The 15,729-nt window shown below is 40.7% G+C and overlaps 1 protein-coding gene and 1 long non-coding RNA gene across 3 annotated transcripts in view; one reads left to right on the forward strand and one right to left on the reverse strand.

Moving 5' to 3' along the window:
* LOC141129347 (uncharacterized) overlaps positions 1 to 15,729 on the forward strand; it is a 177,939-nt gene that overhangs the window by 160,430 nt on the left and 1,780 nt on the right. The window contains exon 2 of the long non-coding RNA XR_012241812.1: positions 8,052 to 8,173. This is a non-coding gene — a long non-coding RNA (uncharacterized lncRNA). The remainder of the gene's footprint in view (positions 1 to 8,051; positions 8,174 to 15,729) is intronic.
* LOC141129346 (OX-2 membrane glycoprotein-like) overlaps positions 1,513 to 15,729 on the reverse strand; it is a 35,591-nt gene continuing 21,374 nt past the window's right edge. Inside the window, exons 3-5 of one of the 2 annotated variants that reach the window (XM_073617322.1) lie at positions 11,227 to 11,532; positions 5,479 to 5,621; positions 1,513 to 2,290 (exon numbers count right to left, since the gene is read on the reverse strand). In XM_073617322.1, the coding sequence (XP_073473423.1) occupies positions 2,189 to 2,290; positions 5,479 to 5,621; positions 11,227 to 11,532 (551 nt within the window). In that variant the 3' untranslated portion in view covers positions 1,513 to 2,188. The remainder of the gene's footprint in view (positions 2,291 to 5,478; positions 5,622 to 11,226; positions 11,533 to 15,729) is intronic. The other variant, XM_073617320.1, reaches the window with a different exon arrangement.

The following is a 15,729-nucleotide window of genomic DNA, read 5'->3' on the forward strand; positions in this document are numbered from 1 at the left end:
TATATGATTTTGCGTTTTTTTGTTTGCATGGCTTTTCCATGTTTTAAAGTGCAAAGTGCCATATAGGAGCTTCTTTGGGTCAGATTGTGCGTTTTTGGACCGATAGACATTTAATAGGGAAAAACACACGCAAAGTGTGTTTTTTTTTCCACAATCCTATTAAAGTCAATGGGGCCAAAAACGCCTCATTCTGCTTCAAAGGGAGCTCATGTACCTTATTGAGCTTCAGGTGTCTTAATGCTCAAATGTGAACGGGGACAATTTAAAAGCATGGGGTTTGGTTGAGCGTTTTGGAGCTCTGAACTTCAAATAGGGTGCAAATAGGGGCATCATGGTGGATTCTGGTCCGATGCTGCATCTGTGCCCTGCCGGCTCTAACACTGAGAACCGAGCAATCAAACACCGCTGATCACTCCGTTTTCAGAGTTCCAAGAGCAGAGAGCCGGTGACTGTCAGTCACCGGCTCTCTGCTCTTCCCCCTCCTCTCTCACTGGAGCGCTGGGCTGTGGAATGGGGCTCGAGAGGCCGACTCAGGCTCTCAGAGAGGCTGAGCCAGGTACCGGTCCAGGCATGTAGGCAGATCATATGGTCACGATCTGGACTCGACTGGCTCTGTGACATCAGCAGACAGTAGAATTCAGCCCATTGTCTGCTGAAAATGGGTCACAGGAGTGCAGAACGAACTGCACTCCTGTGATCCACAGGAGAAGTACAGCCAAACAAGCTTTGGCTATACATCTCCTTTAAATTATAGCTGATCCCAAGGACAAACCATACCAGTCCTTTACTGTGGTGGCTGCATTTGTTTCCTTTTTTCAGGCCGAGAACATTTTTAGCAAGTAAAGACAATAGCCATAGATCCTGCCAGAAATTCTGTGTGCCTGCCACTCCTTGTGAGCGGAACTGGGAGCAAAAAATAATATCTTTTTTCCGTAAACTACTAATTTCTACATTCCCCATGAAAATGAGATGAACAAAGGCAGGCATGTTTGAAGTCTAGTCTATATGACAACTGTGGCACCCTCTGTAGATTCAGTGGAGGAGTAAGTGTAACAAGGAACAAAAAAGGTGGGACTTTAAATGAAACATGCACTCCAGGAGACAACACCGCCACCATGAATATGGCAGGTACCCAAAAACAGAGCAGAACCAAAGACGTTTTGTTGTTTATAGTATCAATATGGACCATGTTACAATGTGTACCTTTTCTACAATCTTACATTATTAAATTATTTTATGCTAATCGATGTCATGTGATGCTTCTACTTAACGTCTTTGGTTCTGCTCTATTTTTGGGTACCTGCCATATTCATGGTGGCGGTGTTGTCTCCTGGAGTGCATGTTTCATTTAAAGTCCCACCTTTTTTGTTCCTTGTTCAATTTATTGGGGATGGAGGCGCCTGGCCCTACACACCTCGCGCCTCATTCAAAGTCCCACCCACCTGTCTAGGTCTTTCGAGGAGTAAGTGTAGCCAGCCAGGGCTATATATAATATATATATATATATATATATATATATATATATATATATATATATATATATATATATATATATATATATAAAATGTTTGGGGGTTCTAAGTAATTTTCTAGCAAAAAATACAGAATTGAAGCAACAAATGTCAGAAAAAGGTTAAGTCTTTTAAGTGGTTAAACTGACCTCATTTACAGACAGGGTAGAATCGCAATCTCAATTCTTTAACGATTAATCGTGCAGCTTTATCTGAGAACTATCAAAGTTAAATAAAATAAATAACACTGACACAAAACAATTAGGCTGAACCCTGGGGCAAGCAAATATTTTCTAAATCTATTCATCATGTGTATTCTTTCTTGAATCTTGGTGTGCTTTGTGTATTTCTACCAGATCTGTGCAGTAATTCAGTGCTCTGTGCAGGAGATTCCTACAATAATGACTGCTGCACTATTGCAGGATGACTGGTCTTGGCTACACCCCCTCATGTAGTTTTATGCAGGAAGCATGTAGTGGGTGGGGCCTACTGAGTCCCTCCCACTCTGCTCAGTGATGAGGTCATTACTACTTCTATGATGTCATATCTGGGTTTGGTGCACACAAAGTGGATTTCTATCCCTGGTGGAAACGGGGGAATATATTTGAGTGAAAATTTTTGTACCCATATTTCAGCAATTTTGTAAACAAGTGACTGGAAGCCCCTTCCTTGGCCTATTAGATTGGCAGCTCGCTGTAGTTTTGACATTGACTTCCATTTGGCAATAAAGCCTTCTGAGATCTGCTTGTAGAGCATGTGTTGTGTTCTGAATGAGAACCCTGGAAAGAAAAAAGGAGACACATTTATATATTTATAGAAAACCAATCAGGATTGGGCTTATACAAGAATCATACATATAAGAAAGAACTGCTGGAGAAACACCACTTTGAGCTACTTGGCGGTATAGATAATTAAAGCATAAATGTATTATTCATGAAAAAATAACCAATAAACAAACACGTATGAAAAAAGCACTGTACACAACCTATGTGCACCCTCCTCCCACCCTATAGAATAGAACATATTTCTTGTATGGGTGTCACAGGTACAATGAAGTCAAGGGAAATCTTCCCAATGGGGCCACAGACCAAGAATAAAAACCCAATAGAATTTTAAACTCTTCTCCACTTTATCCAAAACTATAAAAAATGGTTGAAGTGACCCAGTCCTGTCTCGATGGTCTGTGCAGCATGGTAACATGGTTGGACAAAGAGATAATGGGGCTATGGTAATGGTGGGCTCTTCATGTTGTCACAGATACACTATATTTCCAAAAGTATTGGGACGTCTGCCTTTAGGCCCGATTCACACCTATGCATTTTTAGTGCTTTTTGCATTTTGCAGATTTTCACTACAGTCCATTCAACATGGTTTCCTATGGAACACGATTCGGACGGTGCCATTGCCGGCAATTGCCGCCATTTTGGCATGTGATTTGACATGTCAAATCGCATGCCAAATTGCTTCAGTGTGAACAAGAACTCTTCTGGGAAGGCTGTCCACAAGGTTTAGGAGTGTGTCTATGGGAATGTTTGACCATTCTTCCAGAAGTGTATTTATGAGGTCAGGCACTGATGAGAAGGCCTGGCTCATAGCCCCTGCTCTAACTCATCCCAAAGGTGTTCTATCGGGTTGAGGTCAGGACTCCATCCCAAACTCCCTCATCCATGTCTTTATGGCCCTTGCTTTGTGCACTGGTGCGCAGTCATGTTGGAACAGGAAGGGGCCATCCCCAAACTGTTCCCACAAAGTTGGGAGCATGAAATTGTACAAAATGTCTTGGTATACTGACGCCTTAAGAGTTCCCTTCACTGGAACTAAGGGGCCAAGCCCAACCCCTGAAAAACAACTCCACACCATAATCCCCCCTCCACCAAATGCACTAAGCAAGGTCCATAAAGACATGGATGATTGAGTTTGGGGTGGAGGAACTTGACTGGCCTGAAAATAGAAAACCTTTGGTATGAATTAGAGCGGAGACTGCAAGCCCGGCTTTCTCATCCAACATCAGTGCCTGACCTCACAAATGCACTTCTAGAAGAATGGTCAAACATTCCCATAGACACACTCCTAAACCTTGTGGACGGCCTTCCCAGAAGAGTTGAAGCTGTTATAGCTGCAAAGGGTGGGCCAACTCAATATTGAACCCTACAGACTTATGTCGCGTACACACGGTCAGATTTTCCGACGGAAAATGTGTGATAGGACCTTGTTGTCGGAAATTCCGACCATGTGTGGGCTCCATCACACATTTTCCATCTGATTTTCCGACACACGTAGTTTGAGAGCAGGATATAAAATTTTCCGACAACAACGGAATTTCCGATCGTGTGTACACAAATCCGACGCACAAAGTGCCACGCATGCTCAGAATAAATAAAGAGACGAAAGCTATTGGCCACTGCCCCGTTTATAGTCCCGACGTACGTGTTTATGTCACCGCGTTCAGAACGATCGGATTTTCCAACAACTTTGTGTGACCGTGTGTATGCAAGACAAGTTTGAGCCAACATCCGTCAGAAAAAATCCTAGGATTTTGTTGTCGGAATGTCCGAACAAAGTCCGACCGTGTGTACGGGGCATAAGACTGGGATGTCATTAAAGTTAATGTGCGTGTAAAGGCAGGTGTCCTAATACTTTTGGTAATTTAGTGTATAAACAAGTTCTTTTTCAGTTTACAATGCATATTATTGCCTCATAAAGCACTGTGTTCCGGGTGCGAGCCGAGACTTCCTGTCTCATACCCAAAACACAGAGGAGTCTACCACAGCGGCGCTCAGCCATTCACAGAAAGCAGTGTATTCTATCAATGACTACAAAGCTTCCTCTAATTGGCTGATTGTGACATCATCAGCCTGCCTCTCTGACTCAGCCAATCAGAGGAAGCTTTTTAGTCATTGATAGAATACACTGCTTTCTATGAATGGCTACTGCTGTGGTAGACTCCTCCGTGTTCCGGGTATGAGACAGGAAGTCTCGGCTCCCACCCGGAACACAATGCAGTATGCTCTATGAGGCTGCAGCTACACACAGTTTATACCGCACATCCAGCGGCCAATCACAGCTGGAGCAGGGCTCTGGCGGCGCGCACGCGCGCCCCAGAGCTGGAGAAGGAAATCACGTACAGGTAAGTGATTTTGCATTTAAGGACCGCCCTGCCGCAGTATAAGGGCGGTCCTTAAGCAGTTAAATGAGATGTGATTCTGTCGTGATTGTTGAGCGACGTGACCGCAGAATAACACAAGTTTTAAAAACACGCTACGCTTGTCGCCCTAAAAAGGAGCATTAGCTTCTTTTTTGGGCATTAAACACGCGTAGGGCAGCCCATGAAGCGAATGTGCGACATGCAAAATCGCGCAGCTAAAATCACAAGAGGGACTGCTTGTTCCCACTACATGAAAGTGTAAATGCAGCCTAAAAGAGGCATTTTTTAAAACCCTGTGTGCATGAACCCCATCACATTTATGCCCCGTACACACGATAGGATTTTCCGACAACAAAATCCATGGGATTTTTTTTCCGATGGATGTTGGCTCAAACTTGTCTTGCACACACGGTCACACAAATCTTGTCGGAAATTTCGAACGCCAAGAACGCGGTGACGTACAACACGTACGGCGAGCTGAGAAAAATGAAACTCAATAGCCAGTGCTGCTCTTCTGCTTGATTCCGAGCATGCCTGCAATTTTGTGCGTCGGAATTGTGTACACACGATCGGAATTTACGACAACGGATTTTGTCGGAAAATTTGAGAACCAGATCTCAAATTTTGTGAGACGGAAAATCTGATGGAAAATGTGTGATGGAGCCTACACACGGTCGGAATTTCCGACAACAAGGTCCTATCACACATCTTCCATCAGAAAATCCTATCGTGTGTACAGGGCATTACACCGCTCTCACCTACATTTTGTTGCAACAAACATATGAAATTAAAGAACCCAATATAAGAATTCTGAATACTCACCAAATAGTTTTTTTCCATGCATGCATGCTTGTGAAACTTTATTCTCCAAAGTAAACATGTAACACATATAAGTGAGCAAATGACCATGACAACAATAATGACAATGATATCGGACTTAGGATCCCCAAAAGAATCTTCAGTTGCTGTTGAATAAAAGAATTCTATTAGTAACAAGATAAAAAAAATGACATCAGATCAATGACTGAAAGTCAATGTACTCTTTTTTTTCTTTTTTTTTTTTTTTAAAGGATAATTAAACCCTAGAACAAAAAATCTAATATACCACAATACCGGTCCTTAGATGTGGTGGCTGCATTATTTTCCTTTTTTTTTTTTTTCAAGCGAAGAACATTTTCAGCACATACACAAAATACCTGTTGATCCTGCCAGAAATGTTGTGTCTATACCTATTTCGGTGTGCGTTACTGGAAGCATAAAACAATATTATCTTCCAGCTATAATCTACTAATCTCTATATCCCCCATGTAATAGAGATGAACAAAAGGCAGATGTTTGAAGTCAAATATACCAACAGAACAGCGCTGATTCTAACCAATAATAAATGAACAATCTTTAAATCCTTATGTAAAAAAATAAAAAATTAATTATTAATAATTAATTAATTAATTATATATATATATATCTATGTATATATAGATACATATATATCTATATATATATATCTATGTATATATATCTATATATATATAGATATATATAGATACATATATATCTATATCTATCTATCTATCTATCTATCTATCTATCTATCTATCTATATAGATAGATAGATACATAGATATATATCTATATCTATACATATATCTATCGATCGATCTATCTATAGATATATCTATATCTATAGATAGATAGATAGATCTATCTATAGATATATCTATATCTATATATAGATATATACCGTATATATCTATATATATAGATATATATATCTATATATCTATATATATATATATATATCTATATATATATATCTATATATATATATATATATATATTTATATATATAGATAGATAGATAGATAGATAGATAGATAGATAGATAGATAGATAGATAAATACACACACACAATCTCACAAAAGGGCCTTGGCAATCTTCTTATAGCCTAGGCCATCTTTATGTAGAGCAACAATTCTTTTTTTCAGATCCTCAGAGAGTTCTTTGCCATGAGGTGCCATGTTGAACTTTCAGTGACCAGTATGAGAGAGTGAGAGCGATAACACCAAATTTAACACACCTGCTCCCCACTCACACCTGAGACCTTGTAACACTAACGAGTCACATGACACCGGGGAGGGAAAATGGCTAATTGGGCCCAATTTGGACATTTTCACTTAGGGGTGTACTCACTTTTGTTGCCAGCGGTTTAGACATTAATTCTGTGTGTTGAGTTATTTTGAGGGGACAGCAAATTTACACTGTTATACAAGCTGTACACTCACTACTTTACATTGTAGCAAAGTGTCATTTCTTCAGTGTTGTCACATGAAAAGATAGAATAAAATATTTACATAAATGTGAGGGGTGTACTCACTTTTGTGAGCTACTGTATATAGCCAAGTAGTGCATAGTCCTTCAGTTTCCTCCACCACAAAAAAAAAAAAAATGTATGTGATGGCAAAAAGTCAAAAGGTGTATTTGTACTTTCCTGGCTTGTTCGGGTCGCAAGAAATCAGATAGTCCTTCAGTACATCAGGTGTGATCAATTTTTTATGATTTGCACCACAGCTTGTAGACTCTATAACTTTCACAAAGACCAAATAATATCCACTAATTTGGGTTAATTTTACCAAAGATATATAGCAGTATAAATTGTGGCAAAAACTTATGAAGAAAAATTAATAATTTGCAAAATTTTATCACAGAAACTAAGAAAAATGCGTTTTTTTTCAAAATTTTCGGTCTTTTTTTATTTATAGCGCAAAAAAATAAAAAACCCAGAGGTGATCAAATACCACCAAATAAAAGCTCTATTTGTATGAAAAAAGGGACAAAACATTCATTTGGGTACAGTATTACATGACTGAGTAATTGTCATTCAAAGTGTGAGAGCACCGAAAGCTGAAAATTGGTCTGGGCAGGAGGTGGGTTTAAGTGCCCGGTAGGCAAGTGGTTAAATTTCCTCCACCATGTGATAATACCGATGAAAGAATCTGTATTGTCGCATGGTGGAGGAAATTTAAGGATCATACACCGTTGAACCTTTTTGCCATCACATATATTATTCATTATTTATTTTTTTTGGTGGAGGAAATGAAAGGACTATGCACTATTTGACTTCTTTGCATTATTTATATATTTATTTTTATTATTATTATTATTATTATTATTTTTTCCCACCAAAAAAAAAAATCACATACAGATTTACAGATTGTTAATTCATTATTGGTTATAATCAGTGATGTTCTGTTGATATAGTTAGATTTATATAAAGCTGCTGATTCTTCTTCTTTTCTATCCTTTGTAACATTAGGGTGATTTTTTTATTTAGCATGGAGGGGTTTTGTTCATGTTTGAAGTCAAGCCGGGGTGACAACCATGGTTCTCTTCATAGATACAGAAGAGGAGTGAGCCACCAAAGGGCAGGAAGTGTTTTTATCACAAGATCACCAGGTGAAAATAAAGGAAAAAAAATTGAAAAAAGAAACCTAATACAGCCAATACATGGAAGGACTGGTAAGCTGTACTATAGCTGCAACATATAAATTTATGTTTTGGGGTTTAAATACACTTTAAAGCAATAATAAACTCAAAACCAAAAATTTAATGGCTGCATTTAAAAAAAAAAAAAATTTTTAGGCTTTTTTCCCTTTGTTTTCACCTGGTGATCTGGCCAGTAACCAACCTCCTGTATTAGAGTGTCCCTCACTCTGGAGGAAGGAGCACGGGGGGCACAACAGACAGCAGCATTGTTAGCCTGGGAGGAGGGGAATGTTAGTTGAACTAACAGATTTAGATACGCCAACAAATTGAAGCCAAACTCCAGCTGAGACTTTATAAACCGTTACAGCAACCCTTTGTTCTTTTTGGGATAAAGGTTTTCCATAATTTAATTAAATAAAAGCTGTACATTGTAGGCACTCCTGTTAGTGGCAAATGGTTTACCGTAGTCCAGTAACTGCTGTGTATGCAGAACAGCCTGTTCTGTTGAAAAACAACAAACTTACTGGCCAGATCACCAGGTGAAAATAAAAGAGAGAAAGGCAAAGTAAAAAACAAAAAAAACAAAACAAAAACGAATGCAGCCATCACTTTTAAGAATTGGCAACCTGAAATATAATAAAATGTTTGCTTTTGGGTTTAAAACCGCTTTGAGTACCAACTTTTTTGTTTTATATAGAGTGGTGAGGGAGTTCCAACATCTGTCATTTTTTGGTATCTTTGTCCCCATCATTTATTATCTGCATGAAGGGTGTCAGAGAGAAGAGGAAGTGAAGAAACATCTGCCCATGTCCTCTTTATTTAAAGAAGAACTAAAGGCAAAACTACCGTATATATTTTTATTTTGGATAGAGTAAGGGATAGTTATAACACCCGTCAGTTTTTTTTCCCAGTGTTGTCCCATTGGGGAGATCTCCCTTTACTTCCTGTCCCATAGCCAATAGAAAGTGAGAGGAAATTTTTCCAAATACAGTTGAATTGCTGGTTGTCACCAGAACAATTGTCCCCAATGGAAGAATTCCTATAACATCGGTGCCATCTAGTGGGCATAATGTGTTTTTCTTTTCCTGACTGAGGTATTTCTGGGAAACAAACACATCACGGCCACTAGGTGGCGCTGACAATAAACGAACTACACCGAGAAAATGCAGCTATTTTTGTCACATCCACACAATGAATGTTTTATACATAGAGGGGGTAAATCTCACTAATGTGGGGGGGCATATATAGCAATAAAAGCCTGAAGGGTGTTCTAATGCCTCAGCGCTCTATCCAAAACTGAAAACAAAAGTGATATTAAAGGCTCCTGTTTTTTAAACATGTCATACGTAACTGCTCTGTGCAGTGGACTTGCACAGAGCAGCCATAATCCTCTTCTTCTTGGGTCCCCCCGTCGGCGCTCCTGGCTCCTCCATCCTGCCATGTGCCCCCACAGAAAGAAGCTTGCTATGGGGGCACCTGAGCAGGCTCGCTCCTGAGTATTCACACACAGAGCCACGGCTTGGCCCCCATTCTCTCCCCTATTGGCTCACTGGCTGTGATTGACGGGAGCCAATGAGGAGGTAGAGCCCCCGGAAAGCCGAGGCTCTTGTGCACATTGTTGGATCGCAAAGGAGCTCCGGTAAGTAATGGGGGGGGGGGGGCTGCTGAACACAAAAGGTGTTTTTACCTTCATTAATAAAATGCATGAAGGTAAAAACCTTGAGCCTTTACAACTCCTTTAATTCTCATAAATAAAAAGTAGAAGTAAGGGGAACCCCTACCACAATGGGTACTTAGGTAGCAATAAAAGCACATTTTCCAGTACAGTCCGGAAGGTTTAGAACCCCCAACAGAATGGTATTGCTGTCACCTGTTGCCTCAGGTTATGGGTTTTTTTTACCTTCCTCTGTACCATCTGTGGATTTAGGGTTCTGATGATGCAGCAAATAAAAAAAAAATTTGCTTTTGTTTAAATACTTTTCATTTAACCACTTCAGCCCCGGAAGGATTAACCCCCTTCCTGACCAGAGCACTTTTTGCGATTCGGCACTGCGTCGCTTTAACTGACAATTGCGCGGTCGTGCGACATTGCACCCACAAATAGAGCTTTCTTTTGGTGGTATTTGATCACCTCTGCGGTTTTTCGTTTTTTCGCTATAAACAAAAAAAGAGCGACAATTTTTAAAAAAAAAAGCAATATTTTTTACATTTGCTATAATAAATATCCCCCAAAAATATATTAAAAAAACAATATTTTTCCTCAGTTTAGGCCGATACGTATTCTTCTACATATTTTTGGTAAAAATAAAAAAATCGCAATAAGCGTATATTGATTGATTTGCGGAAAAGTTATAGCGTCTACAAAATAGGGGATAGTTTTATGGCATTTTTATTATTTTGAGATTTTTACCATGACTGCGACATTATGGCGGACACCACGGACACTTTTGACACTATTTTGGGACCATTGTCATTTATACAGCGATAAGTGCTATAAAAATGCACTGATTACTGTGTAAATGTCACTGGTAGGGAAGGGGTTAAACACTAGGGGGCGATCAAGGGGTTAAGTGTATCCTAGGGAGTGATTCTAACTGTGGGGGGGATGGGCTTCCACTCACATGACAGCAATCACTGCTCCCGATCACAGGGAGCAGTGATCTCTGTCATGTCACAAGGCAGAACGGGGAAATGCCTTGTTTACATAGGCATCTCCCCGTTCTGCGGCTTCGTGACACGATCGTGGGCATCCGGCGGACATCGAGTCCGCGGGACCCGCAGTCACAGAGCACGCGGCGGGCGCACGCGCCCACAATGTCGCATCTTAAAGGGGACGTACCTGTACACCCATTTTCCCAGCTGTGCCATTGAGCCGACGTATATCGCCGTGCGCTGGTCAGCAAGGGGTTAATGTGCACAAATTTTAGTTCAACCTATGGAATACATAAGTGAACTAAACAGTGTTTTTGGAGTAGCACTTTAAAAAATTATCTAAAGTCGAATACAATGCAAGGGGAACAAAACGATAACACTATGCAGGTAGGTAGGTACATTGATAAAGTTCTACAGTCGGTGTGACAACTTACTTGTATCCTTTAGAAATTCTGAGAGATATTTGTCGGAGGGGAGTGCCGGGTGACTCACCACACAGACCACCTTCTCTTCCATTCCCCGAGGGACTCTGAGAGTGAAGTTACTTATGGTGGTCACTGTTCCATTTGGATAGTCAATGGTGTACACCTGAGGCATTGATGCCAAACTACCCGTAGAGTTCCATGAGATCTCCGGAGCCGGCTTGCCGGTGGCTGAACAGGTGACAACATGCATCTTCTCTGCGCTGTCCAGAGATTTGGTCGGATGTATTTCCAGAATAGGGTCTGATATATTTCTTTCTAGATATAAAAAAACAAACAAACAACCCATTAGATAATCATTACAGGAAAAAAAAAAACACTGGGGGGGGGTACAATAAAGAAGCTACTACACTTCTGGCTGTATGGCACTTTTCACATTGACTGTTACGAACTCAGCAAAGCTTTGAAACAGTTTTAGAAGAACATCCAAAACACGTGTGCCAGATCCAGGTATTTCTTACTTTTGGTACTTAACGAGTCTGTTGCTGTGGTTGCGACAGATTTAAAAAGAATCTCTGCACTTCGCACATAAGCAAACTGGAGGTAATTAAAACAAAGTCTGAGTTGGCATACAGAGAGACACCGGTGCTCAGAATGGGGTATTTTATGTCGGGAAGCTGTCATGAATGTGGGCTCCTGGTTGCTAGGACGCCATGGGTCACTGGCTTCCTAGCAACCAAGGATCCCCAGCCTGATTCAGCTGCTGAGATTATCCAGCTCACAGCTGAATGTAAACACATGGGCAGGGGATACTTGCTGGCGTTATTACCCAAATTTGGCAATGCCCATATTCAGGAAATGACAGGAATCTTCCAGATGGCTGCTGGATGGTTGCTACGACGCAGCTGGCTTCTTTACAAGCAATGACAAGAGTGTCCTCAGTGCCGCCTCCTCCATGCCTCTGATAAGTTTATGTACCTGTCTCCAAGAGGTACATGAATTTGTTGCAGGTACCGTCATTTGTTCCGTGGAGGCACAACAGTATTCTAAAAAGTGTCGTAGACTCCCTTAATGAATCGCTCAGACTGTGGTCAATTTATTACATTTTACTTTAGAAGTACTTTTTGGATATAGTATTTTGGATAGAGTAAGGGAGGGTTATACCCCTGCCATTTTTTTTTTGCCCTTTCTTACATTGGTAGCCAAAAGGAAGAATGCTCCTTACATTGGTGATCAGAGGGAACTATGCCCCTTACATTGGTGGTCAGTCGAAAGAATGCTCCTCGCGTTATGGGTCAGTGGGAAGAATGCTCCTTACATTGGTGATCAGTGGGAAGAATGTTCCTTACATTGGTGATCAGTGGGAAGAATGTCCCTTACATTGGTGATCAGTGGGAAGAATGTCCCTTACATTGGTGATCAGTGAGAAGAATGTTCCTTACATTGGGGGTCAGTGAAAAGAATGTTCCTTACATTGTTGGTCAGTGGGAGTACTGCTCCTTAGATTGGTGGTCAGAAGGAAGAATGCGCTTTACATTGGTGGTCAGTGGGAAGAATGCTCCTTACATTGGTGATCATTGGGAAGAATGCTCTTAAAATTGGTGGTCAGTCGAAAGAATGCTCCTCGCGTTGTGGGTCAGTGGGAAGAATGCTCCTTACATTGGTGATCAGTGGGAAGAATGTCCCTTACATTAGTGGTCAGTGGGAAGAATGCTCCTTACATTGGTGATCAGTGGGAAGAATGTTCCTTACATTGGTGGTCAGTGGGAAGAATGCTCCTTACATTGGTGGTCAGTGGGAAGAATGTCCCTTACATTGGTGATCAGTGGGAAGAATGCTCCTCACGTTGGGGGTCAATGGGAAGAATGCCCCTTACATTGGTGATCAGTGGGAAGAACGCTCCTTACATTGGTGATCAGTGGGAAGAATGTTCCTTACATTGGTGGTCAGTGGGAAGAATGTCCCTTACATTGGTGATCAGTGGGAAGAATGCTCCTTACATTGGTGGTCAGTGGGAAGAATGTCCCTTACATTGGTGATCAGTGGGAAGAATGCTCCTTACATTGGTGATCAGTGAGAAGAATGCTCCTTACATTGGTGGTCAGTGGGAAGAATGTTCCTTACATTGGTGATCAGTGGGAAGAATGCTCCTTACATTGGTGGTCAGTGGGAAGAATGTTCCTTACATTGGTGATCAGTGGGAAGAATGCTCCTTACATTGGTGATCAGTGAGAAGAATGTTCCTTACATTGGTGATCAGTGGGAAGAATGTCCCTTACATTAGTGGTCAGTGGGAAGAATGCTCCTTACATTGGTGATCAGTGGGAAGAATGTTCCTTACATTGGTGGTCAGTGGGAAGAATGCTCCTTACATTGGTGGTCAGTGGGAAGAATGTCCCTTACATTGGTGATCAGTGGGAAGAATGCTCCTCACGTTGGGGGTCAATGGGAAGAATGCCCCTTACATTGGTGATCAGTGAGAAGAATGCTCCTTACATTTGTGATCAGTGGGAAGAATGCTCCTTACATTGGTGATCAGTGAGAAGAATGCTCCTTACATTGGTGATCAGTGGGAAGAATGCTCCTTACATTGGTGATCAGTGGGAAGAATGTTCCTTACATTGGTGATCAGTGAGAAGAATGTTCCTTACATTGGTGATCAGTGGGAAGAATGCTCCTTACATTTGTGATCAGTGGGAAGAATGTTCCTTACATTGGTGATCAGTGGGAAGAATGTCCCTTACATTGGTGGTCAGAGGAAAGAATTCTCCTTACATTGGTGGTCAGAGGAAAGAATTCTCCTTACATTGGTGATCAGTAGGCAGAACGCTCCTCATGTTGGTGGTCAGTGGGAAGAATGCTCTATACATTGGTTGGTCAGTAGGCAGAATGTTCTTTGCATTGGTGGTTAGTGAGAAGAATACAGTTTACATTGGTCATCAATGGGGGAAAAATATCTTCTTGCAGGGGTGGTCGGAACGTTACCCTTACAGCCAACAATAAAGATCATGTCATGCAGCAGGCTCTGCCAAGTGGCAGGACTATGCAGGCACCATCAGATGGGAGGTCAACCAGACACAGCTCACAGAACCCTGAGCGACCTCTGGAGGAACCCTGGACTTCCACAGAACCCTTATTGATAATAGCTGCACTAGAGGTTAAATTCAGGATCTACTGAATAGATTTAATTCTACCAGAAGAAGTAAAAACAAGGATGACAGATCGCTTTATTTTATCAGGAGAGTAGAACTGAAACCCCCTTTCAATAACCATTAATAGATATTGACTTATGTCCCACACAGGCAAATGTACTTTTTTGTTGTTGAAATTCCCTTGAAGGAAATCCCTTCTACAGAAGTGAAACTGAAAGTAAAGCTGAGAACACGTCATGTTTGCACTATTCCGTTATTGGTTATGTTCTGGGAAACTGGGCAGTTTTCATAGTAAACCACGCTCTCATATTTCCTTTAATTAAAGAAACTTCCCTGCTGGCGAATTTCTCGTACAACGACCTCTATTTATCTTTGGCGTAGAGATCTGTGTAAATACATCTACTGTTTAATATTTCCTGCTTCCTTCATGTTATTGCACTGATTATTTTTCAACTAGTTATATAAAGGAAAAGTAACAGTGGAAAAAAGCTCCAATACATTTAAATGATCATTATCACGTTTTAACTTATGTAGGAAACTAAAACTTTATTTTTATCTTTTTTTCTGGGTCAAAGAGAAGGAAGTAATAGAAAATGATTACAAAACAAAGAGGAAATTCCGTCTCAGCTGTTCTGGAAAGTTTATTCTTACTTCTTGCTCATTTGACAATGCTAAAATGCTGTATTTTCCCAATGCTTACAGACAGTGGTCACTGGGAAAAAAAAGAGAATAAATCAGCCTTTCTCAACCTTTTCAACACAGAGGAACCCTTGAAATAGTTCCCCGGTCTCAGGGGAACCCCTGCTAAGAATTTGAAATCTACAACTTATGATACATTCGTGTGATGGTCAGTGGGAAGAATGGTTCTTACACTTGTGGTCATTGGGAAGAATTACCTCCTTACAGATAGTTAAAAAGATCAATGGTGTCAGTGGGAACTTATCTTAGAGGCAGAAATTGCTCAATGCTGAGGGAACCCCCAGCAACCTCTGGAGGAACCCTGGTTGAGAATCGCTGGAATAAATCTCACCAGTGGGGACACGGTAATAAAAATCTGGAAGAGGTTTTACTACTTCCTCATTCTATCCAAACCTAACAAAATATTTTGCTTTACACTTTGGGGGTCTATTTATAAAAAAATCACCATGCCATGTTGATAATGTTTATCATTGATATCCAGGCGACTGGTGAGGCATTGCTTCATTGAAATCCGGATGGGCTTACTGAGTGTCAATGTCAGTTGATGGTGCATCGTAGGTGAAACACAATCTATTGCATTAGGGTGTGCATCCCAAAATATATATATATATATATATATATATATATATATATATATTATATATATATGTGTCAGTAGGGCAGA

The sequence above is a fragment of the Aquarana catesbeiana genome, linkage group LG02 (assembly GCF_042186555.1).
Source record: "Aquarana catesbeiana isolate 2022-GZ linkage group LG02, ASM4218655v1, whole genome shotgun sequence".
Lineage (NCBI taxonomy): Eukaryota > Metazoa > Chordata > Amphibia > Anura > Ranidae > Aquarana > Aquarana catesbeiana.